Source organism: Mytilus edulis, chromosome 9 (assembly GCF_963676685.1).
Source record: "Mytilus edulis chromosome 9, xbMytEdul2.2, whole genome shotgun sequence".
In the NCBI taxonomy this organism is placed as follows: Eukaryota; Metazoa; Mollusca; class Bivalvia; order Mytilida; family Mytilidae; genus Mytilus; species Mytilus edulis.
The window spans coordinates 62,763,564-62,789,800 of record NC_092352.1 but is presented as its reverse complement, the minus strand read 5'-3'; the positions used below and the strand labels follow the sequence as shown (position 1 = coordinate 62,789,800).

The window sequence follows — 26,237 nt, the reverse complement described above, 5'->3', positions numbered from 1 at the left end:
AAATAGTAGATTAAACATGGTTTTATAGTTAGCTCAAGCTCTCACTTGTATTACCTTTCAATAGAAATCCTTTATATTGACAACAATATGTGAGCAAAATGAACAGATATAATAAGTAAAAATGTTAAAAATTGAAGTACAGCAGTCAACATTGTGTTATAGACTTAATCACTACAAATTCGTGTCTTTTATGAGTTTCAAGTACTTTGTAACAATGGTACAGATCGCATACGTGTGTATATCTTGTCATACGTACCTTATTCAGTGACATTTCTAGCTCGAATACCTCGCTTGTTGCTTGAAGTAAGCCATCAACATCGGAGTTAAAGCTAGTGTTTCCGAATACAGCAAGTAACGCTTCAGACAAAAAATACTCATAAGCATGGAGAACCTGAAATTTGTAAAATGTTACTTTTATAATTATGAGCCTACATCAAACATGCCGTTACTAGCTGTGTATTTGTTGTTACTCGATTGGTACGTTGCTATTAAAATTTATAATATACAGTATGTATTTGTTAAAAAATGTAAAATTGGTATCCTCTAATAAATGTTTGTACTTTGTTTTCACACCCGAATGCACAGAATTAATATTATAGAAATTGTCTATGCTGTAATGATGATATTTCTTATAAAATATACTTGTGGATCGTTGTTGTTGAAATGGATTTTAAGCATCTGTTGATAATGTTCTATGTTGGTGATTTTCTTACGGTCATAAATTTGACATTTCACAAAGCGTTAATTTAGAAAACAATGTTGATTTATTCTAATATTACATCTGTTTTTACAAATGTAGACTACTTCATTACTGTTTCAAATTTTGTAAACGTGCCTTTTTGTATTCATTTACCATGTTTACCATTATATAAATAAATTAACCAATTTTTTGGAAAGCAATTTGAAAATATTTATCTTATCATAATTTATTTTCAAATTATGTCATTCGTCTTTTTTTCTTTTCACATCCTGAAGCTTGAAAACAAACTTTTTGGTTTTTTTTTATCAGCACTATACAAACTGCATTTTGGTAAAGAATGGAAATAAATCTGTCCTTTAGTTTATTTCCCCATATTTCATAAATATCATACTGTATTAGAAATTAACAAACTAATAAAGCGAACACAATACGCGGACAAAACAGAGTGCATTAATTTAAGAATCATTTGATATTTTCGAAAATGCATTTATAAATTTGATTGGCGCAGCATGCTGTAAATCACACCATCAAAAGAACAATGTAAATATTAACTGATAAGCCAATACTTGGTTTAAACATACAATCCTTTCATTCCTCCGTGACTAGTTGTAATTTGTCATAATAATCGTAGCTTTGGGTTTTTGAACTTTCATTTGTATTTGTCATGTGAGAACTTGATAAATGATTATTGATATTGGCACAATGGATTTTGTAATCCATGCAAATGATTCAGTTTCATTTTCTAGCACTACAAGAAACAGATGCTTTTCCGTATGTTTTATCTGTCAATTTTTTACGATAAAGAAATAATAAAATAGATATATTATATGTCTAAAGGAAGTTCCAGTAGAGACGTTTGTTATTATTCTGATCTTGTATGGGTTATATAGTATTCGGTTTGTTTTGTAACCTTGCTTGAATCATTTTTATTTTGTTTCAGTGGATTTACTTTAATCTGATCAACTTGTATTACATAAAATAAAAACTAAATTACAAGTCATTAGTTCATTTTTTGGGGGTTAGAATTTCCGATTACAGACGTATCGGCAGAATACTTTAAGTCTTATGCCACTTATCGAAAATCCTGCATTATAAAACAGCATAACACATTAAAAAAAAACATTTTCCTCTGTTATATAAGATTATTTTCAGCTTAACAGTACAAAAGTTGTGTACTATATAAACTGTACAATATCACCTCTATTCCTCTGTGTTCATTTTGAACTTTCATGTTTTTTACCTTATCTGGTGGATATCTGAAGTTGAAATCTGCAGGCATTAAGTAACGGAAGCTAGGGATTTCTACTCCATGAGCAAACAACTCTTCAACTAAATCGTTGGAAAATCTGTTGGTAATCTGTAAAGAAAGTCTATGACTTACAATATTTTAATCTTAAAAAGATCGTTAACAAAAGCTCATTTTATGTAATATGCATATACACAATTCCAACTGAATACTTTCAAATAAAGAATTTAAAAGCAACAATTATTATAATATAATCAGAATTATGTTGTCTATGAAAGTTCGAATTAATTAAGAAATCGAAACTTTACCCTCTTAGATCACGTCACCAAACGATAAATCAGAAAAAGCAATACGCAGAGTAATACATGAACACGAAGAAGGCAAGTGTAATGGCAATAAAGAATATACAAATATAAATACCAAATATTTAAGATAGACACTAAACAAACGAGGCCCCTCATGGGGGGGTCCTAGTAATCACATAATCACCATTTTTTGGCCAATATAATCACATAATCATTAAATATTTGCTTATCTTTAGTAATCAAATAATCATAAACTAAAAATACAGTCCTAGGTAATCAAATAATCATGAAATATTTGGCTTAATAATCAAATAATCATTAAAAAAACGGCCAAGTAATCACATAATCAAAAACCCCATGAGGGCCCTCACAAACCAAAGTGGAATTTCAATTGCATAAGTCGAAAATTAACTAATAAACGCAATGGCAAGAAAGAAAAGACCAAAAGACAAACAGTGATAACACAAAATACAACCTTAATAGGAAATGCAAGCCATTAAATATCGTATCGTGGAATTTTGCAACATAAAATGGACAGTTCACAATTGAGAAGCTGAAATCATCTTTTTTTCGTAAATAGTTGTTTTCAACCGACCCACATTGTCAATTTCTGATGTAAGTTCTAAGTAGATATAAGAAGATGTGATAATAAAATATGCATTTAGGCATTGCTAGCTCCCAGCAAATAAGTGTAAGAGGCTAATCTAAAAAGGTATATGCATTTTCTTCTAAAAAGGAGTGTGGTTTTGACGTAATAATTTATAACACACGATATATTCTTAAGGCTTACTAAAAAAGACTACTTATTTTTACCAAGTGAGATTAAATGTCACAACAATAAGGACAGTGTTGCATATCGGTATACTTGTATTTCAATTTTATGCAAGTCTTGAAAAAAAAACCAGTTTTTCTTTATATTCATTGTGGAATAATCAATTATGCACTTAAAACTTAACAATCCCAGTTGTTGATATTTTATCAATAGTTTTGATACAATTTAATGGAGCAAACATAACCAACAATAGCATTCAACTCAAAAAGTGTCACCGTTTCCTTGTTCTTAGCTTGTGTCAATATATGTTGACTAACAAACGGAACACAGGCGTGAAATCACGGTATTTGTTTCCTGAAGCTAACGTGTATCTAATTCAATTCTTTGTCGTCAACATAATGATTCCTTTTAATATTCTATTTCGTATTGAAATATCCGACATTTATGATGCTTAATCCAAGAAATCATTGATAATTATAGAATCGGATTGTCGGACATCCGGAATCGAAGAACTTCTTTCACTTGGTTAATGGCAGCCCGTTGAGATTGCATATATAATAAATTTAAGAAAAGACCCATCAGTGTTTATATTTGTATTGATGTTTTTTTATTTTTACTTTTTAATATTATCAAAGTTCATGATCAATATTTTCCTGTGTGAATGAATAATCCTGAACCCAGTAATTGAAGCTTAACGATTCCTCTTGCTCTGGATAGTATATAGACTATATTGAACAATTTTTCAGCTAATTCAAGAAATATTGATACAAGGCTAATACAAAACGTTTTTGATGCAGAGTTACTTGAAACAAAAAATACAGAAAACAGCCATGAATTCGTAGAGGGACGGGACATGTCGTAGACCTTCAAATAGCAATTTCAACATAAAACAACAACTCTACTATATATGAACATGTGCACGAACCTATAACTAATAGATATTGTTTTTCTTATATTTCGACAGGGTGAGGGTGTCTACCACTTTTGTCTTTAAAGAACTGTTCTAAGCGGACAAAATCATTACAGATCGAAGACATAGAACAAAATCCTGACATAAAGTGTCCATGCTTCCAAAATATTATACAAGACTAAAAATTTGTTTTTCAGACGATAAAAAAAAGACTACAGAGTTATTCAGAAACAAACTTATTAATATTACGGAACGGGAACACAAAAGGAAAATCATGAAAGTTAGACCCAAATCAAAAACCTACATTAACTTATACTGATTAACACATTTTGATAACTCTTTGTTATAATTCATTTACTCCCGTTTTAATGATACATATGTTAAATGTTGATCAACTTTTGTCAAATATAAACGATAACTTCAAAGGCATGTTCGTCTTAGTCTTCATTTGATCCTGAACCAATAAACACAATCAACTGATTCAAATAAAGGTTGCTTAAGGTAAGTCAATACTAAAACTTAAAGAAAAGGAACAAATATAAGGGTCGTTAAAAATAACCCCATAGTCAGTACCATTGATCTTTTGGCTTCTGGCTGCGATGAAACTCTCGTAAAACCGGGAAATTCCGAAATTGTCATTTGCTCCTAGGTTGAATATTAAAATCAATGATCTATAATCTGCTTTTCACATTTTTATAGCATCACTTGATTATCTGTCACATATATTTTATTATCTAAAATCTGATATGGATCCTTGCTTAATTTCTGACAGAATTTTAATGTATTCAGACAAGGGCTTTTAATGGTAAAAGCGATAAAAAAAAAAAAAAAAGGAAGAACACTCAACTATGTTTTCGATTTTATAATCGATTTTTGTCTCTTTTGGGAATTTGTCGCATTTATTTTCCCACCAAAGGCATTGTTTAATTTACATATGCTGCAATAAAAACTCTTTAATCCTTGTTGTGAGTTAACTGATATGCATCCCCGGAATCTTGTTACTGCGAGAATTTCCATAAATGTCGCTTCGGAATCTCAGATGCTTTCAACATAAATTTTCAATTAATTATCCCTGAACTCTTCTTTAACGTGATGGAAACTGACTCACCTTTTTGTATAAGATAAAGAAAAAAAACAGGATTTGAAATCAGAAAGAGTATTGGACCTTTAATGCCTAACACCAATAATGTATTGAACTTCCTTGGTATAGCTGGATATCAGATCTAGATAACATGACCATATTAAACGTATACCTTTTATGTCTTTGATACAAACTCTAAACCCGTAAAACGTGATTTGAAAGATGAAGTATGAATTTGATTATTCCACTCAGCATGAAGATTGATGTCGTACTTGGTGCAATAAGAGATAACATTATTTTTCATTATTGATTCACCCACTTCGGGATCTATAAGATCTGGTCGGCTGGCAAATGTTCTCTCGACAGATATCCATTGATGAAATTACGTTAAAACAATAATTTCATTTTACTTCTCAAGAAAGAAAATAGAAATCTTAATAAAATTATAATCTTGTTAAGGTCGCAATTTCTTGCCCTTTTTGCGTGTTTGTGAGGCTCTTATTATCAATATTTTTTAATTCCATATGAGATGCGTGTAGACCGCGAGCAGTAAATGACACTGTTTTGTACTATTTAATAAATATCCTTTGATGTACGATATTTTTATTTGTTCTATTTGTCAATAAAACAAGCACAACAAGACCCACGAGCATCTGTTTTGTACTGATACGGGATGTCTGTATTAATTATGACTGATTACAAGCTAATTTTGGATAAAGAAAATCAAATTAGTAGTTTTCTACAAAGAAAAATTGATTTTGTTATAGGAAAAACAATAATATTGAATTTTTGCTTGGGAATTACCATTTTCATCTTCTTGAAAGCAGCCGTACGAACAGCTTATACTTATTTGTTTGTAATTTGTTTGTAATATTAAATGATTACAATGTCTACTTAATGTACACTTCTCATCTTCAAATTTATTGTCAATGTATGATCAATTTATAAAATAAATATACAAGTAGAACATATATCATTTGCCAAATTATGGTGCAACCAACAGGAATTCTTAGCGCAAAAACATTATTATTCAAAGACACATAATATCAAGAACACCAGTTGTCAAGGAAACAGAACGAAAGATATTGTCAAAACACCCTTAGGTATAACAAGTATGTAGCCTTCAACGATGGACATGTGCACAAAACCCAGTCACACACTATAGTTACCAAACGTGTTTCTGTTTGTTTTTGTCTGTTCCGGTTCTTCTACAAATCCCGAAAATAAGGGTAAACTAATGGGGAATAGCAGGCTACCTTTCTTGAGTTTTTCGGTGGGGTTCGTGTCGCTCATTTTTTTAATTTCTACATGTGTTGTTTGTTGAGTGCTGTTGTTTCTCTTAGACTAATTGTGTTGTTGGGTTGCCTCTTCAGTCATAAGCAAAATCTCCCTGCATATATCACTGTTTATCATTTAATATTTATCATGTATTCTTCTCTTTATTAATTGGATATCTATCTCTTGGCAATAAATATTCTCAAATGCAGAACTACTAGTAGTTGTTTTGCAGATTGTATGTTTCCCTTTGTAAATCAATTTAGAATCTCACTTTCATATTTTATTAGAATTAATTTGCTTTCCCTAATGACCTCAATTGTTAGAATGTAAAACAATCAATTTGTAAATTGAAATGCTGTTTTAGTCGTCATGATAATAGTTCCACCGTTAGTGCTATTAGACATCTCCTCTTAATCTCCAGAACAATGAACTATTATTGTTTTCACGAACATTGTGTTTTGTAAACGTTCGAACCAGTTGTAACATTGGAGCTGAAATTTAGTTTTAACGATTTTCACTTAATTTTTCAAACAGATTGCCATAATCACAAGAACTCTTATCTGTTGATTTATTTAAATGCATCATACGGAGAATTGTATGAAAATGCAATTGATTTATAATTTAGTTTTTTTAACCTCTTTATTATTGACTTTTTGACTTGTAAATAGCATCTAACTTGTCTTTGTCACAATCGGTATTGTATTACATTTTAATCTAATTTCCGCTGTCACCATATTCACTTCTATAATACATCGTGTTTTACAACTGTCTTTAATCTATTTTCAGATCGAGGCCGAAACAATTGAATAGTCACGCGTCCTGTTTTTTCCTTTTGTCTCATTAATAGATATTTCCTTGTCTTAATTTTTATGGATTGAGTTTTTTTAGTTGTATTTCAATAGGGTTGTGAAAATACCGAGACGCCTTGTGTTAAAACAAGAATATCTTTTTTTTCACTAATGCTTTTGCATTACATGATGTATATGAAGTTCTAGTTATATTTTTGTCGTTTGTTGATGTGCTACATATTTGTTTTTCGTTCATTTTTTGTACATACATTAGGCCGTTAGTTTTCTCGTTTGAATTATTTTACATTTGTCATTTCGGGGCCTTTTATAGCTCTATAGTTGTTAATTTCTGTGTCATTTGGTCTCTTGTGGAGAGTTGTCTCATTGGCAATCATACCACATCTTCTTTTTTATATATAGCTTAGATAAGAATTGTTATTAAATAATTTGTATCCTTACTAGTACATTTTAGTATGACCCCGAATGAATGAAACAATTTGCGTGGAATATGTTTCAGTGGATCTGAAGAAAAATTATCCATCTAGGCAAGTACCACTAAATAAACGGAAAATACAACGCAAAGGCACATTGTGTATTCTTTCTAATACTTCAGTCCATTATCTTTCAAATTTCAAATATACTAAAAATCTATCCAAAGAAAATAATTTGTTTACATCAAAAGTTATTCATCGATATACATGTATTCAATAAAGTCAAATGCTTAACTCAGTGACTTCGGTGAATTTACTTAAACGTAAGATAAAAAAAAATGTGTTTTTTATAAAATTATATAATGAACAATTATTTAATTCTAAAACATAAAAACATAACAAATTGCAATATTTTTACATAATATCAATTTCAAACTATTTGATACTATATTATTAAAAGGATCTTCAAATGACAAAGACAGTAAAGAGCTGTTTGTAACGACCATATTTTCATCCCGCATACTGGTTTTTAGGAGCTAAAACTGAAAATGGAAATGGGAAATATGCCAAACAGACAACAACCTGACCAGAGAGCAGATAAAAGCCACCAATGGGTCTTCAACGCAGCGGGAAAATCCCGAACCCGGAGGTGGACCTCAGCTGTTTATAACAACCATGTTTTCGTCATACTGGTTGAATATAACTCCATATAAAGTTGCTTCAATACAGTAGTTTTGCTAAGATTTGCGAAAAATGTCTCAATTGCTGTACGACTTTGCATTCTTTGTAATTTCTTTTACTTCAAAAACCATTTAAAGAGTACTGTCATATTTACATTTCAAGTAAAAATTTACTTCTTTTCAAACAAGAACTTACGGTGATATCTCCATTTTTCTTAACTATTACTTTGAAGAGAGGCGTAGCTCCATACTGCTTCATAACTATAGCTAGTAATCTGGTGACGTAGTTCTTTGTGTCATTTTTCATGTTCACCCCATTATTGGTCTTCAAGCTGACTAGAAGATGCCTGACTGTAAACAACACAAAACAAAACAAATAAACAAAATTATAGTAGTGATTCACATTAATTATTCAAGGAAAAATCTTATATTTGGTGAAATAAATTCTTGTTTAGTTGACAATTTGTTCTATCGTGGCATTTTTCGCTGAAAGTGGTATGTCATAGTCAAATTGTAATGTCAATAATGACAAATATCTCTATTCCTGGGATATATTGAAGTCCGCATACAAAATAATTTGCAGAAATTTATGGAGGCTAATGAGTTATGTCAAAGAATAACAATAAATGGCAAATTTAGCATTTGAAAACATAAATATTCGTTTCCATCTGACATTAAGATTCAAACAGAGACTTGGGGTTAATGTACACGGCTAAAAGAGTAATGGCTACTATTTTCGGTGCGCGTTTCTGCTACACTAATGATAGACGAAATTTATCTGAATTGTAGACTTAACACAATAATGCAAAGACAAACGAAATGTGATAATTTCTAACAGCAAACGAAATGTTCTCAGATCAATACCAGTATCGTCACCTCTGAGAAATCCCAGTAAATTGGATTATATCGACAAATTCATTCTTAGATTGCAAAGTGAACGTCCCACTATAACTTAAGTTCTGTCCGTGACTTCTGTACATGAAGATGGATTGGGGGATAATTTCATTAATATCCCATTACAGTTTATTTCAATAAATGAAAAAATGTGTCATTTGGGCAAAACATTTTACGCAAATAATGTTTTCATGAGATTTAGAAATAAACCATGACAGAAGATTTACATAACAAAACGGTGTGTGATTATATGGTTAATCAGAAAGACTTCTATGTCATTTAAAAACATATTCTTGATAATTCTATTCATATTGATAAACAAGTATATAAGTTTATGGTATATACTTACGCTTCTCTCGTGCTGTTAATAACGTTTCTTTCTCGTCTTTGCAATCTCTGTATAGTACTTTAACAGTTCTACGAGCTTCTGATTCAGAAGATGAAAGGGGTGTTGACAATGAATCTACAAAAATTATAAAAAGTGAACAGAAATATATGATTAATACTAGATTGGGTGTTTCTGATATGGCAATCTTTTTCAGAAAGGAATTGTCAAAAAAAAAACACATAAAGCAACATACCACAACAACTAGGAACACCATACTTCTCGGGGGAGGGGGAAACAGACATAGATAGACAAAAATGAATAACACATGGTCCAGGTAGCCCTTTTTTGTCTAATTAGGTCATTATTCAACACTCCATTGTGTTTATTTGGTTTGGATAAATGTTAAGATACACAGGCACGGCAGGACGGAAAGGGAACATCGATTCCTCGGGTACAGACAGTGCGAAACTCTTTGAACTTAATATAATGTTGCAACAAAATATTCTGGAATCCTGTTAAGAGACAAAATTTCTCTTCACCGTTTAAAACATACCTTTCCAGTGGCAGTGCGATATTTCCGCCTTTCACCGGGTCGAGCAATTTTGAGAACTCTTTTCCTATTTCATTTATTGCTAATTTGTTTTCAGGCTAACAAAACATGAATATTTTGCTACTGAACTAACATAGAATAATCTAATTTTTGTTTTTTTGGTTCGGGCGTCACTGCTGGGTCTTCTGTTGGCGAGGCGCGCTTTTGGCGCAGATAAAAGCGCAGATGCAGAATCAATCCTGCTGTCAATGAATTGTTAATTCGCTTTTGTTCAGTTTTAACATATGATTTTTATGCTATAAAACAATACTTATGAAACTTGTTGAAAAGAATATTTCAACAAGAATGTGTCCTCAGTACACGAATGCCCCACTCGCACTATCATTTTCTATGTTCAGTGGACCGTGAAATTGGGGTAAAATCTCTAATTTGGCATTAAAATTAGAAAGATCATATCATGGGGAACAAGTGTACCAAGTTTGAAGTCGATTGGACTTCAACTTCATCAAAAACTACCTCGACCAAAAACTTTAACCTGAAGCGGGACAGACGGACGAACGAACGAACGAACGGACGAACGAACGGACGCACAGACCAGAAAACATAATGCCCCTCTACTATCGTAGGTGGGGCATAAAAATCGTAAATGTTTATAGAGTAAAATTTATGAGGGAATCAAATTCAACACGTAATTCAACAATCTGGCCTGGCAAGTTTTAGTTACTGTACCATAAGAAGAAAATTATATATTGATACATTGAATACAATGTATAAAGCACAAAAAGATTAGAAATTAGCTTAGGACTAGGATTCTATTTGTAGTAGTTGACTAAGTGATGCTTTTATTATACCAACAGCTTAACGAATATGATTGGGGCGTCCGTCCAGAACCAGCACCTCGTTGTATTGTTTCGGTCAAAAAGATTTCGCGGGTTTTCCAAACCAAAGCATAGAGTTTCCCGTTTCATATAATGATAATTATTCTTTTCATAATGATTTTACTGGTTACCATAATAAAACATGTTTTTAAACTTTTATGTGGTGTCAGAGGTACCAGTGTGCAAGCTCTGCTAACAGTACTTCTAGTTATTACCTGTTATTAATATTTGTAACTAGTTGGCAATCCAAAAAGTCTTAAAGCGGAGTCATTGCTAGATAAACTATATTTATTACGGTTAATAAATACTGGCATGTTGTTTGTCGCTTCGTTCGGTGTAATTATGATTAAAGATAGAACCAGAATTCTATCCAATTTATCGTAGATAGTTTTACAAAAATCTATACAACATTTCAAATCATATTTTTTTCGCAGAAATGTATATACCACAGCATCTTTTACCTTCTAAAAAAGATCCGAACTTCTCCCGTAAAACATCTGGAACTTCTCGGACTCTTTGGCTTTCCCATGACAGATGTGATTGGTGAAGAAAGCCTCCACATGCAAATTCGTAAAAATCCTATTTCAAAAAGCAAAGGTAGATTAATTACCAAATATTTTACTTAATACAATTATTATTTGATGGATTCACATCTGACATAATCTGAGGAGTTTTTCTTGCTTTTACTTTCAAGATAATGAATTTGTCTAAAAACCCAAGCACCCAAGAAATTGCATGTCTGCAAATATTGGCAGGTTTCAAAGATTTTATCCAAACCACTGAATTTCAATCAAGTTAGTAATCAGATACTCTGTTTCAATTATTAACTTGATAAATAAATCCATATAACACTTGACAAGATCGTTTATGAAATAAGACGTATGCAAATTTCAATACACAACGCGTTAAAAGGCTGTTAGTTGTCATACTTAATATTCTGTTTGCAATGATGACAGCTCGTTTTGAATTGTTAATGAAATAAATAGACCATGCCAATAGAAACAGATTACTACAAAAATAAAAATGTGAAATAATGTATCGGTGTGTATTCAGTCTATATTATTAACACATAATGCGGAAGTACAATTTAAAAAATTGAACATGGCCTTAGTGTCTTTTCAAATAATTCTTCCTTAAAATTTCTAATACAAGAAATTCACTGAAGTGATCATTTATTATTACTACAACAACAAAATCCATAAATGGGTTTCGGATTACGCAAAAATAAGATTTGGATGAAACTTTTGTGTAATTGTAAAGAAAGTATAAACTTAATACGTGTTAAGAAATATAATTTATTTTTCCCAGTAGGTTTTCATGGTAATTGAATACCTCCAAATTCAATGTTTATTTGACATTAATCAATAAATGACCAGCTTAACAATAATAGCAAACAACAAATTCTGCCTATCTAATTTTGTATATTTGTCCTTTGTATGCACGAAGGCGCGATATTAAACCGTTGACAACTCTGGTGAGATATCCAATTTATTATTGAATTCCTTACTGACCATTGTAGCGCGTGCTTCGAAGTAGACGTTAAATTAACTGGTCAAGTGTTTTGATTGGGTGACGAAGATAATTACCTCACATGGGTTTGCGTTCGTGTTCATCCGTGATAAGACCGACGCTGCTTGGTGGATACAATCAGAAGTTTCACAAACCTACAAAAGACAATCAGGCAAAGACTATATAAATATGCAAATGGCTTGACATAACCTTATTTTAAGCTAATTTCCATGTTAACATTTTGGCCTTATATTAACTTATAAGCTAAGCAAAGACCACAGAAATATGCAAATGGCTTGACATATCCTTATTTTAAGTCAATTTCAATAATTACATTTTGGCCTTATAAGCTCAGAATGAAAATCAAATGAAATGTTAAATACGTAAATATATCAGAAGTATTTTATGGCACACATTTATATATATATATATATATATATATATATATATATATATATATATATATATATATATATATTTATTATAGCTTCGTTGACGAAGAGAAGAGAATAACGCCAATCTACATATCCTCCAATGAAAAATTTTGATAGTTTTAAAAAAAATACGATACAAAACATTAATTCAGCTTGACAGAAACATACATGGTGTCTACTCTTTGTTTTGAAAGTGGACCTAACTTTCGTAATTCCATAACCGGATAATTTAAGATATATACATCACTGGACACAATATATCAATCAGGAAATATACTTAAATTTAAAAATCATAAGATGAGTTCAAGTAATGAATATTTTGGATGTCGCGTTTAAATATTCGCATGTAACGATAGAAGTATATGTATAACAGGTGTTATGAAACTTCAAATAAAAAAAAAAGTTGTCTAAATGAATATGTTTTGAATACTTGAATGGCTAAGTTTTACTTTAAAACACGTGTTCGTGGACTTTCATGTACAAGAAAATCCATTATCTTTTTGAAATCTTTAAAAATGTTCTGCTTTTTCATTGTTGTCTCCCAATACTCTAACTCTCAGATTTTCGTATGCAGTGATCTTGACTACGACCGTGATCTTGACTACGAGACAACTTGGTAGAACTTTGACAACCGCGCACTTGCAACCGAACCGCGCATCGCAAGTGCGCGGTTTCCCCGTGATGGAGGAAAAGATAAACAAAAGTGCACCAAAAGATAGACACAGTGTTGTGTTTATTAATTATAATACATGGTCCGAGAACACAATTATTTCGTAGTGCATTTCTTTTAGAACATTAATGAAAATAAAAAAAATCCCACCTGCGCTTTCTCAAAGAAACTTTTACAGTGTGTTGTACTACTTTTGGGACAAATTATAGAAAACTTCATCGGCTCTAACTCAAAATATGGACAATTTTATGTTTAGGGCGTCTTGAAATCTTTTGACAGCTTCCGAAGTGCTAATTTTCAACCTTTTTCAGCTGGACCAAATCACTACTTTCCTTAAAAATTCTGGACCCAATTTTTTTTACAGTATAATTTCATAATTTGAGACATTAAACATGGAGAAATAAATTTGGAAGGGGTATAAAAATTAATGGCAAGTAACCCACTGTCAACACTAGGTACTATATTCGTTGAATCAATGGACGACAATTGTGATCTCAGACCACATAAATTTTAATACATCAAAATCAGGTTATCAACCATTATAAAAGAATAATTAACTAATAGAAACGCATTGGAAATGTTGAAAAAAATTAAGATCGCTCTATCATCTCAATTATTGTGCACGTGTTCCATAAGTCTTTGCCTAATATTTAATAAGTATTCAATGTTTTTGATCAACAAACAATCAACGAAATATTTTTTTTGTGAGTAACACGTTATGGTCATCGGATTTGTAATAGATGTTTTAAAAAATCGTGCATGAAGTGGTTCAATAATTTTGTTAATATTGAACCTCAAGTAATTCGTTTCATCTTAATTGGTTGCAAAATATCAAGCTACTATAGATATTACATGTGTCTTCTCACGAGAGCAAGTAAAAAATAACAATGTTTATGATTTTAAAATTAAGAACGGATACTACATACTGCAAATGGTGAACGGGGTACAGTAGTTTCAATGGATGCATATTAGGTTATTTTATAAAACATAAATGGAAATCTTTTTCATGCAAAAATAATTGCAATTAAAAAAAGGTGTTTTAAAGTTGATCGACAAAAAGGCGTACAATGCAGACTGAATTGCAACACATATATATACCTCTTTGCAAGGGTGTTGATGTCTCACATTGTTGTAAATAGTCTTGGTTTATCCCCAATTACCCTATAGCAATGTATCGTATATATCAAGTTTATTTGCTAAAAATACCCAATGGCTAAATTTCCAGTGCTTACCGATATTCTATTGGAGTTGAAATCATTTGCTTGTTTTTTGTGGAAGCATATCTTTAATTGTGGCATATTTGGCTTTTCAGTAATTTTTCTCTTTTCTTTAAATTGATAATGAAGAATAATGTCAAATGTGAATAGAAAAAAGTAAAATCATAAAAATACTGAACTCCGAGGAAAATTCCAAACCGGAAAGTCCCTAATCAAGGCAGAATCAAAGCTCCAACACATCAAACGGAATGGATAACAACTGTCATATTCCTGATTTGGTACAGGCATTTTCTTATGTAGAAAATGGTGGATTAAACCTGGTTTTATAGCCAGCTTAACCTCTAACTTGTATGACAGTCTCATCAAATTCCATTATATTGAAAATGGTGTGTGAACAAATCAAACAGACATAATAGGTAAAAATGTCAAAAATATGGGTACAGCAATCAACACTGTGTTGTAATCTAAATCACTTTAAAAACAAAGAAATATGTAACAAAGAGTCACAAAAAGGCATATGGATTTGTCTCATTGGCACTCATACCACATTTTCTTATATCTATATAGACAAAGCACATTAGCAAAATTGAAAGACAAAAATACAAGTTTATCATAGAACAATAAAACAATGACGAGATATATAAGTACAGAGCCACGTTAAATGCATATCACCAAAACAGACTGAACTGTAAAGTAATATTCATAAAGACAAATAAAAGATTACTACAACACGTTATTGAGACGATAACCATTATCAGTACCCAGAATCTATACTTCAAGGCCATCTTGTATTCATTGTGAAGTTGATACGGAATATTTATCAAAAAAGTCCAATGATTTTTATTTAGAAAAAGGACGAGACGGACAGACCCTGTTTCAACAATTTTCTGCTCAGACACTGGTGACGTTTTACAAAATTTGAGTAGGAGCTGCAAGTTTTTCGAATACTTATTAAGTTCGGAAATGTATATCCCATACGCAGGTGAAGTTGGTATATTATTGCTGCTTAAGGGGGTGGGGGGATTGTCCATTTCAAATTGATAAATTCAAAAATAAATATACTCACTGTTACTACCCATTGACTTTTACGTACGAATTTAAAGAATTATGTAGTGTGTTTTGTTTACGTAAATGAGACAGCAATGAAACAATTACCTTTTTAAAAGATTTATCAATTTAAAAATCATTGCCGTAACAAAGCAAAAACATATTTTGATGTAGGCCATTCATGCTTAGATTGTTGTGTAATAACATTTTTTTCTACTAGTCCAAACTAAACTTTTCTTTATTTATGTATATTTTACTTTTAAACGCAAACACATGTTGATTATGTCATAGCATATAACTGTACATTATATACATTTTCAGATATCAATAAATGTTTTTTCAAAACGTAACATTTTTATGGATAACAGTATTATTTTTCGTGATAAGATGGAAAATTATTATTTCCTTTCTTGGATATGAAACATTAAAAATTAATAAGCTGCATAAATTTCAAACAAAAAAGCAATAATAATTATAAATAATGAAGTTAATATTCAAAACAAGGGAATAAATCTTTTTTATCTTCATGTTGAAAATCGATCAGCGTTTTCAAATCGTTCCTTTAAATGAAAAATTGCTAAAGCCTTTTACCAAAGCCTCTTACCGTGGCTTCCCTTGTAGTAATATAATTACTCACTGATTGTGGAAATAAATTTTCTCGATGGATTTACATTAATTTTCGCAATTGAACTCCATTAAACATTTGAAGCATGTCTGAAAATCTGTAAAATGGGTCAGAAGCGGACATTTTTCATCACTGTGACAATGCTTTGTTACATCCTCCCAGAAAAGCTTTTCATTCAATAAATTCATTTCATATGTCATTATGGACTACTCGAAGATTGGTTTACAGTATATCAAAATATTGTCCCCTCAGAGAATTTATAGCATGACATGATTTGAAAGTAATATTTTAGGTACGCTGGCATGAGTTTTGAGGTTTATCTATTTCAACAGAGTTTTGGACATGTTGTTTAACTGACTTGTATTACTTTCAAGTTTAAATTATGTATATGTTATATATGTATATCTACTTGACAGTTCTTCTTTTTGATAAGACACAAAAAGCGGCAATGGTACTAAAAATGTCACTAGACCGTATGCAACCTCTACGTTACCGATATATGGGCCTCAGAGCCACTCTACTTTTTGTTGACACTATTGAAAATAAACCCTTAGTATATATATATATATATATATATATAATTATTTTTCTGTTTAGTATTAAATTTATATTAAGATCCATTAAGATCCATTTTGTTACATCTTGTGATCAATTTTATTTGGCAATCGCCAATGGCAGTCAGCAGGGTTAAAGAACATCAGTTGTTCGACCTGTTAGTCAAATGCGTTTTGTTTAAATATACTTTTTCACTTTTTTGGTCTTTTAGAAAATGTCGTTTGTGCTGTTTTTAGACCCTTCTACAACGAAATTTGTTTTACATGCACACGTATATAAATTGCGGTTTTTATCCAACGCAATCATCGGTTTGAACGTCGTTTTCAATTTAGACTCGTATATATATGTTCCTGACCATATGAGTATTTGGACCATACGCGTATGGTCATGACCATATGGGTATATACTCATATGGTCCGACCATACGCGTATGGTCCGACCGTACGCGTATGGTCGGGGTAATTAAAACTCTGTTACTTCTAAACATTTCATATGGTATGATCGTTCATTAAAAAGACGCTATCATATAGGTGATTTTATTGTTATATTAAAATAAAAGACAAGCTAAATAAAATTTAGAAGTTTCACATAGCTCATTTAACTTACTTGTCAAAACTATAATAAAAACATTTTATACCGATGGTCATTACCAATGGTAATTACCGGTTTGTTATTACGAGTAAAAGGCAATATGTCGACTTAAAAAGTAAATTCCAAAAATTTCTTAATAAACTGTTACACAAGAAGTCACTGCATGGAGAAGAATATAGTTTATTTTTAAGTTGTCTTGTGGATATGGTGTATTGCAGTCATGTTACGATATTTGAAATCTAGAGCTTCTTAAAAACACCGTAGACATATCGGATTGGCCCAAAACTCGGCATCACTGTATGCATTTGCAAAAAGGCTAGCTTTTCACTCGCAAACAAAAGGTGAAAATGAAAAGGATCGTGCACAACCAAAATTTGCAAGTAAAAATAAGCTATGATACCGTGTGGAAGTAAATGTCATCCCAAACCTATATGCAAGAATGTAATTAGCGATGAAAACTAACTATGGCATCAATATTTAATTTTTACATAATCTTTGAATAATAAAACTAATACATTGTCATGTAACCATTATTGTTTTTTCCTAGATAAAGTTTTTGAATCATTGAAACGTTTATTATGTAATTTGAAAAACATACTCAAATATGGTCCAAATACTTATATGGTCCGGCCCGTTATTAACAAAACGAGTATTATACTCATATGGTCCGACCATACGCGTACGGTCGGACCATATGAGTATACGCATATGGTCATGACCATACGCGTATGGTCCAAATACTCATATGGTCCGGAACATATATATATATAAAAATTTGCGAAAGCAAATTTACAGATCTAACATTGTTGGGTTGATGTTTAGACGAGTTATATATATATATATATATATATTTGTGTTTGTCCTTTGTTAAACATTGCAGATCTTGTCTCTTTATATTTTGTTGCAGTGTGTCACATGCTATGGTAAATATATGGGGGAATGGCAATACAGATTTTAATTGAACTGAATTGAATTTAAAGCATTGACAGAGTTTGAATCTCTGAAAACGAGCGGAATGAGACCAGTAACATCTTCGATCAGGTATGCAACAATAGTGACTTCGTCCTACGATTCAAACTTAACCATTGCCAAGAACATAGTAAAGTCTTATATAGAAGTTGACAATCATTATGACATATACGCCTCTTTTAAAAAAAAAAACTCATTTAAATTCCATCGCATGGCATATATTGTTAAGGCTTTCATCCTACTTTTTTCCAAGATATTAAGCTGATCAAACGTAAGGAGACCGTAATACACTTGAACATGACAATATTCCATCCTGAGCTTCTTTCTGTCATCTCTGTTATAAATCAATCTGCTTTGCCTTAGTTCTTGTCATTCCTTTGTATAAACAGTGAACTCAAAACATCTTCAAGCAGCTTTATGTTGAAAGAAGCTGGATTGATAAACAGGTGTATACCTTAATAGTGTTTACATTATCTTACCGAAGTGTTTGCACTAGTGTCTTCTTTGTATATACGATTTACAATAAAGTGGAGATTTATAAATGGATTAATATCAGCGCATTCAAAAATAATTATTTGAGATCCACACATTTCTATAAAGTTGCTATTGGTTTACATTGGAAGTACATACGGTGATATGGATCATACCTGAGATTTTAATATTTCCCAATCCCATTATAAAATTCTTTAAGTTAAATACATAAGGTATGGTACAATTGCAGAAGAGGTACAATGACCAAAAATAGTACTAAAATTACATTTTAGATATACTCGACATTTTTTTCTTTTTTTCTTTTTCAGTGGATTTGGGGGTTCTTAAAAGTTTTATTTTTTCCCTGGTATTTTGGTTTTCAGCATCACTATACAGAGAGCTTCTTAAATTATCTAAGCGTATATACTTAACGCTAAATGAATTGATAAAATTACCGGTTAGCACCTTATTATATGAAAGTACAATAATACAACACAGTTAAGTGTTGACGCAAGGTATTACCTTGGCATATATTTTTATATCCCACGCTACAAATTAACCGGGTATATATTTTTGTACCTGTCCGTCGCACTGAATTGCAAAATGTAATTCAACAAATAAATGCTTTACTAACAAATAAAATCATTACTTACAGAATTAATTTATATTGCACACAGTAATGTCCTGTTTTAATTCATATGAATTTTCAGTTTTCACATTGAATTCATGGTAAAACACTTGAAATTTTGCTAAAAAATTTGTAGATTTTTCGAAACTATTTTTTGTTTTTTTTAAGGATTGAGGTATACAATGCAGTTACTGTCCAGATAGATTTCAGCATACATGCAATTATTTAAATTAATTCAGTCTTGCCTTTAACTTAACGTTATGATCTATATATATTTTTTTTAATTATGAATACAAGAGAAATCAAATTGTGATTAAAAAGAGGTGAATCTCATGCATCGTCTCTTGAAAATGGTCTCATGAAATATTCTCCTTCCACAGCTTATGTGATTGCTTGGTTATGGAGTAAATAATGCTTTTAAATCGCAAACCGTCGGTTGCTATCAATTATGGTAAGAGGTATATCTTTTGTGACTTATGCAGAGGTATAATACTGCAATTGCAAAACATATTCAACTAAACTCAATACATCTATGCTTCAATGACCAACATTTCAAACAGCATTCAATAAAAACCACTGCGACGTGGAAATTTCTCTTTCAAAATGGATCATATTTAATTAAATTTTCTCAAGTTACTTATACGTTTGCGCTGCTGTTCTTGAATGTTTACATTTACAGTTAAACAATTCAATTTCGTGTCAAATTTTCTATATATATATTCAAATCTACTCATAGAAAGACTGAACTTGCAGTAGAAAAGCATCTCGTATTTCAATTTATTAAGATTTATTTTTCAATTATAGTATATTCACCTAATCGTATATTAGTCCAACTGTTTACAATTTTTTTAATTGGTCGAAATACTAAGGGTTTTCTACATCAGGAATAGATAGCCTTAACTGTATTTGGCAAAAGTCTTACGAAATTGCCATCTATGTTCTTAAACTACGTCTTTTATTTTTCTAATAATGTTAACGGAATGGTTTGGGTTTTTTTGCACATAACACTCAAGTCATCTATAATACATAAACATTTTCGGTACTATTATTTGAGAAGGCTGTTTTAATCTCGGGTTTAAATCAACGACAATGTTCATGCAACAATATTTGGATTACGAATGAAATATAATTTAGTGCGATGCAATGTGCCATTACCTAAAGCAAAGTGAAAATGTCGAATAAAAGGCAAGGTTACAAAATAATTCCAAATGAGAACCGTTGCTCCGGTGTCTTTTCAAAACAAGCTACAAATACTACGAGTGAGTCAAAGAAGACGTGGTGTCATGATAATATATATCGCTGGCTGTTATGTCTTCAATCCGACTAAGCTCCTTGTATGCAAATGTAATTCCGACTTAGTGTTTTTGTGTATTACAAAGCAAAGTCAGAATCATTCAGGTCCCTTTGAACAGTTTTGCCCTGGATTTGGCTGACACATTTCCAACTGGACGTAATACATTCAGCCATTTTTAATCTATTAAATATTTTCTTGAAATTAAGTTGGCAAAATACTTGGAAAAAAGACACCGCTGCTACATGCAAATGCATTCTTTTGAAATTTTGGACAGACAAAAAACAAAGGGTGGATTGTTGACAATTAAGGTACACGGTACACCTATATCATAATCATAATTGAATAGAACAATTAGTTTTAAACGCGTTGTCGAAGCTATATACGAATCTTTGGGTGAAAAGCCTAGCATGTTATCCTATAAGAGTACCGTAGTTAACAGTACACAATAAACACTCTATAAGATCTTGTTTATCAGAAAATGCTGGAAGATTTATCACCTGCATTCATGTAGATGTTCGACAATGATCAAAGTGACAATTAGTCTATCGTAAATTTGTAAGATTTAAGGAGGCTAATTTATCATGGTCAATGGCGTGGCTTCTTCTTGAAGACATTGACAGATTTGTAAGTGCAAATAATTTGAGAGGTACAGCAAATAAAGTTAATAATAAAATGTCATTGAAAATACGAGGACTTCTTATCGTCGTTTATGATATATGATTAAACTGAAGGAATATATCTTTTGAATAATACAGATAATATGTAATAAACTCTTAACAAAACCGAATTTAAACGATGGACGTTACATTGATAAAACACAAACTGCAAACCCCGGTTAAATTATTAATTGTATTAGTAGAAGCTTTATCTAAATAACCAGTTTGACCACATATAGAGGTACATCACAGTTTACCTTGTATCTATCAAAGCTAACATGTTCCTAGAAATATAAATGCAAGTTGAGAATAATTACTTGTAGTCAAACGAAGGTACAGCTGAATGTCTTGAAGAAAAGTGCAACAAAAACCAGTTTGTCTGTCTGGATGGATGGATGGATGGATTGATTGATGGATGGAGGGGGATCTCGAGAGAAAAACTGAGGGTTGTTTTTCTTTAAGTTGGTGTTGTGTATGATTGTTTACATATAAGCTAGAATTGGTGAATTGACAAGTTATGAATTAAGTTATTTATGGCAAAATTTCCTTAAAAAGGCAGATTTACAGCGAAAAAGATATAACAGGAAGAAAGACATATAATAATAGAACATATTGACATCAATTGTCAACATTGTCTACATTCTAGACAGGTATAATGTGACTTATTTATAATCCCACACACAAGTCCTAGTTAACTGTCACTCATGGTTCGATCAAGTACAAGTTTACTTGGTATTTTGACATAACTTTGGACTTATGTTACGTGTGTTTTTATTTTTCAAATCGTAGAAAAGATTGTAGATGTTGATTGATTGATTATTGATTGCTTAAGGTCCAGTGGCAAATATTTCCTGCATGTTCAGGAGGAGAACGAATTAACTGTAAATGCAACAGGTTGGTCCTATAATCGAGGTCATCCGTGGTAAATTAGTGAGACTATATCATGCAAACTGGTAGTCGCACATGCTATAGACAAACAAAAACAGGTAGCAATAAAAACAGCAATTTGCCGCGACACTTTGATGAGATTTTTCGTCTTTTGCATGCTTTATTTAACTAATGAAGAATACTTCTAAAGCTAAGGGTTTCAAGAGGAATTATCATTTGTCCCGTTAAAAGAAAAATTTCCATTGTAAATAGTGGTAAATTCGTTCTATTTATCAATGTTTAGTTGATAACTGGATGCCCATTGGTATTGTCCGTTGTCGGTTACATTATGGATATTTTAGAATTAAAAGACAAAAGAGATGTCATGTTTATTTTGTCTATTCATTCATTTGCCCACTCGTTTTAGCTGCCACAAATTTGGAATAGATTATTCTACTATTACTCTAAGGTTTTTAGATAAATGATATTTCATGCAATTATCTCTGAAACTTGATGTAACATAATCGTTCTAGTTTTCAACAGAACAAGTAATGTGGAATTCCCTCGTTACTAAATCCGACCTTTTTCGCATCCATATGAAAGAAAATATTGTTCCATATCATGAAACATGCATGTAATAAAAAACGAAAACATGGCTTTTGTCTAAAAATCAAATAAATGGACAATAGTGATTACTGATATCTTTGTGTGGTTATGTAATCATAACATTTTAATTCGTCATAAATTTGTCTTTTCCATGTTTATTAATGTACAAGCTGTCACTCAGTAAAAAATAAGTTATCAGGATTCGTCGACCTACATGAGGTCATTTATCTAACGGGTACATAAGTTACAATGGTGAGGCCTAAAGCTAAACATGTATTACGATGATTATTGTAACACGTTAATAATTAGGTTCAAAAATGAACCGAACGAACGTACACGTTCTGTATAATCTGGAGTTTTCCTTGCAGGAACTGATACAAATTATTAGTTCATTCCAGGAAAATCTATAATTAACAATGCTATGACATATCGTATTACAACTGGTTATTCAACTAATTGAAAAATTATTTTCCAGATTTATTTTTCTAATCACCAGTTCATAGCATGAAATTGATGTCGAAACTGACACCCCAGACAGCCAGATACCCGTGATTTTCTGTCTATTTCGTGTTGAGATTAGATTAATACTGTCGTGTAAACGACTTAGATTTGTCATTTAAATATGTCCAAATCAAGATAATTTTGAATGAGAACTAATTAACCGTATAACTTAAAACTGATCGTTATAAACTATAAAAACTTGTGTAATTTGGGGTATTTAAATCGTATTTTTCTGCATTTTCTGTTTTGATATGGCGAGCCATCTTTGGATCGTTCTGTACAGACTCTTAACAATTTATGGTGATCTTTGGCATTGCCTGTCAGTTGAGATGAAACTGTATTTAAGTAATTTAACGGGTCAATTTGATGATTTATAAGGAATATTTCAATCTTGACAGAATTCCTCAGAAGTCCAAATTCAATAAATTGGATTTTCCTCTATTGCCATCTAACTTGATAAAGAACTTTTCCTGAACACACTTCTATCCTTTCAAGCAGTCATTTATCATTCAGATTATACTAGATGATAAGCATTTCGCAGTAATTCAGAGTAGTTACAAGAACTATTAAATGCATTAGGGGGAAATTAGTTAAACAATTACTTCGACTGCTCATACACTAATCATTTTTATATGTATGAGAATATTTGACAAATTGGAATAGGAGGGTCGGTGTCGCTTTAATGAAAGAAAAATAACATTACACTACGACAAACATCATTACGCAAAGAAATAAATTCTAATGATTTACAAAGCAACCAACGTTTACTCAATATCGAATTTCTTCAACCCGAGTAAATGAATGTAAATATGTATTATGTATTCAGTTTAAAAGGAAAATATATGTAAATGTTCAATTCGTTTTTATAAATAGAATAATTTTGTCGTTTGTCATTAAATCGTTGTCAATTTTACGTCGTTAGTTGTTGACATTACACTTACGATATTTTATTTAAATTATTAGCAAATTAAATCAATTAATATGTTTTATTAATTGTCTTACCTGTCTCACGTCAGCAGGCGTTGGCGACAGTGTTGCTTCAGCTTGATTGCCAGTATTGTTTATATTTGCCCATGATGATTTTAAGTTTTTATAGTCGCCAAGTGTAATAATAAAGTTTACAGTAACAGAAACTAATGCAATAACTAATATAATATTCCAAAAACAACAACATTTCATTCGCATAGAACCTCTCTGTCCCCAGTGCGTACTCGATTCAAAGGAAACAGAACGGATTCTACCGTTTCCATTTCTCTTCGAATCTGGCTTTTCTTGCAAAGACACATGTTCGGGATCACGGAACACTATTTGTCCATCTTCTAATCCGGAGCTGCAGGATGTATCTTCATTATTATCCAAAGTATATACCACATATTTATCCGAAGGGGGACTACCTATTGGCATGTTTAACACCTCCGCCGTTCACCGTGTCATGTTGTCAACTGATTGATGTTTCATCTGTGTGATCCTAAATATCTATACATGCCTGACCAGGCATGAAGTTTTATAGATATACCTTTTTGTAGCGATAAACTGAACCGTTCTTTTAATTGATCTTACAGAAAATCTATTAAAAAGATATTGCGTTCAGGTTCACAGTGCATTAAATGCAGGTGAATCCACCAGTATCGACTGATATTGTGACATAAAAACTTCAGATAATAATTGGATTTTTTAAACTTATATAATGTATAAACATTTTTATAATACACGTAGGTCCATTAAAGCCGAAAGAAATATTTATGTGTTTAACTCATTGTGAAAGATTCCGTGTTTAGAATTTATTAATAAAATAATTTGTGAAGATCCGGTGACACGAACTAGTCTTTTGATTATCACATTTTGAATTTGCCTGATTCAAATAATAGATAATATTAATCTGCTTAAGAATAGCGAAATAATAAATATAATTTTCAAGTACTCTTTAAGTTCGTTAATTCCAACAGTTCACAAGTGAATGCTTCCACAACATGTGCTGAATAATAAAAAGCTGACCAATTCCTAACGATTCGTTAATTAGTCCAATTCCAACTATACACAGACATATACAACTCTATCGCTTGCTTTGTGAATGCTGAAATTACTGAGTGATAAACCTTAATAACAGTCTGACAAATAATAAGCAAATTGTGACGGTTACAGTCCTAGAGAATAGAGGAAAATCCGTTTACAGATATATTTGTCCCTACTGAACACAAAAGGTGACTTCCAATTAAATCTTCTACTGTCGTTGTTAGTCTGACACTACAATTATAGACGTGTATTGGCGAGCTGGACGCACCTGCTTACAAACTGATTGGACTTCTCCTAATCAATGTAATTGACAAGAATCAGAGTGACGGACAATGAAAAACTCTTTCTCCTTGGTTTGTTAAGGAAATTAAAAGTTATCTCTGTTAAAGGAATCCGTTACATCTTTGTTTTAAGCTGTATTTGGTATCCTTTCAATACTACGCTGAAGTAAACATCAACCAACATCCATAATCAATGTTATCTAATGAAAATTAAGTTTCACTTTCAATATCGGTTGAAGATAACGGGTTTTTAATTCCGCAATACAGATTAAGCCTTTTTATTCACAACTTTGTAGAAATATATTGATGCAAGCTTATTTTTTCCAACTGTGTGTGGTTTCTCTAGAGAAGACAAGCGTTAGAATCTTGTCAAATTTTTCTCGGGTTTCCTTAAATAATGTTCATTGTGCCGTATTTCTCAGATGATGCATGTAATGAATTTTCTTTTACCATTTGTAAATT

The 26,237-nt window shown here is 31.4% G+C and overlaps 1 protein-coding gene across 2 annotated transcripts in view; it reads right to left on the bottom strand.

The window, feature by feature from the left end:
- The window catches only part of LOC139488772 (membrane metallo-endopeptidase-like 1), a 35,303-nt gene extending 9,303 nt beyond the window's left edge, over positions 1 to 26,000 (bottom strand). Inside the window, exons 1-8 of one of the 2 annotated variants that reach the window (XM_071274661.1) lie at positions 24,484 to 25,115; positions 21,765 to 21,791; positions 12,428 to 12,505; positions 11,303 to 11,420; positions 9,435 to 9,548; positions 8,388 to 8,542; positions 1,941 to 2,057; positions 257 to 391 (exon numbers count right to left, since the gene is read on the bottom strand). In XM_071274661.1, the coding sequence (XP_071130762.1) occupies positions 257 to 391; positions 1,941 to 2,057; positions 8,388 to 8,542; positions 9,435 to 9,548; positions 11,303 to 11,420; positions 12,428 to 12,505; positions 21,765 to 21,791; positions 24,484 to 24,885 (1,146 nt within the window). In that variant the 5' untranslated portion in view covers positions 24,886 to 25,115. Of the gene's footprint in view, positions 1 to 256; positions 392 to 1,940; positions 2,058 to 8,387; positions 8,543 to 9,434; positions 9,549 to 11,302; positions 11,421 to 12,427; positions 12,506 to 21,764; positions 21,792 to 24,483 lie in introns of both variants that reach the window. The other variant, XM_071274662.1, reaches the window with a different exon arrangement.
- Between the last annotated feature and the right edge of the window lie 237 nt (positions 26,001 to 26,237).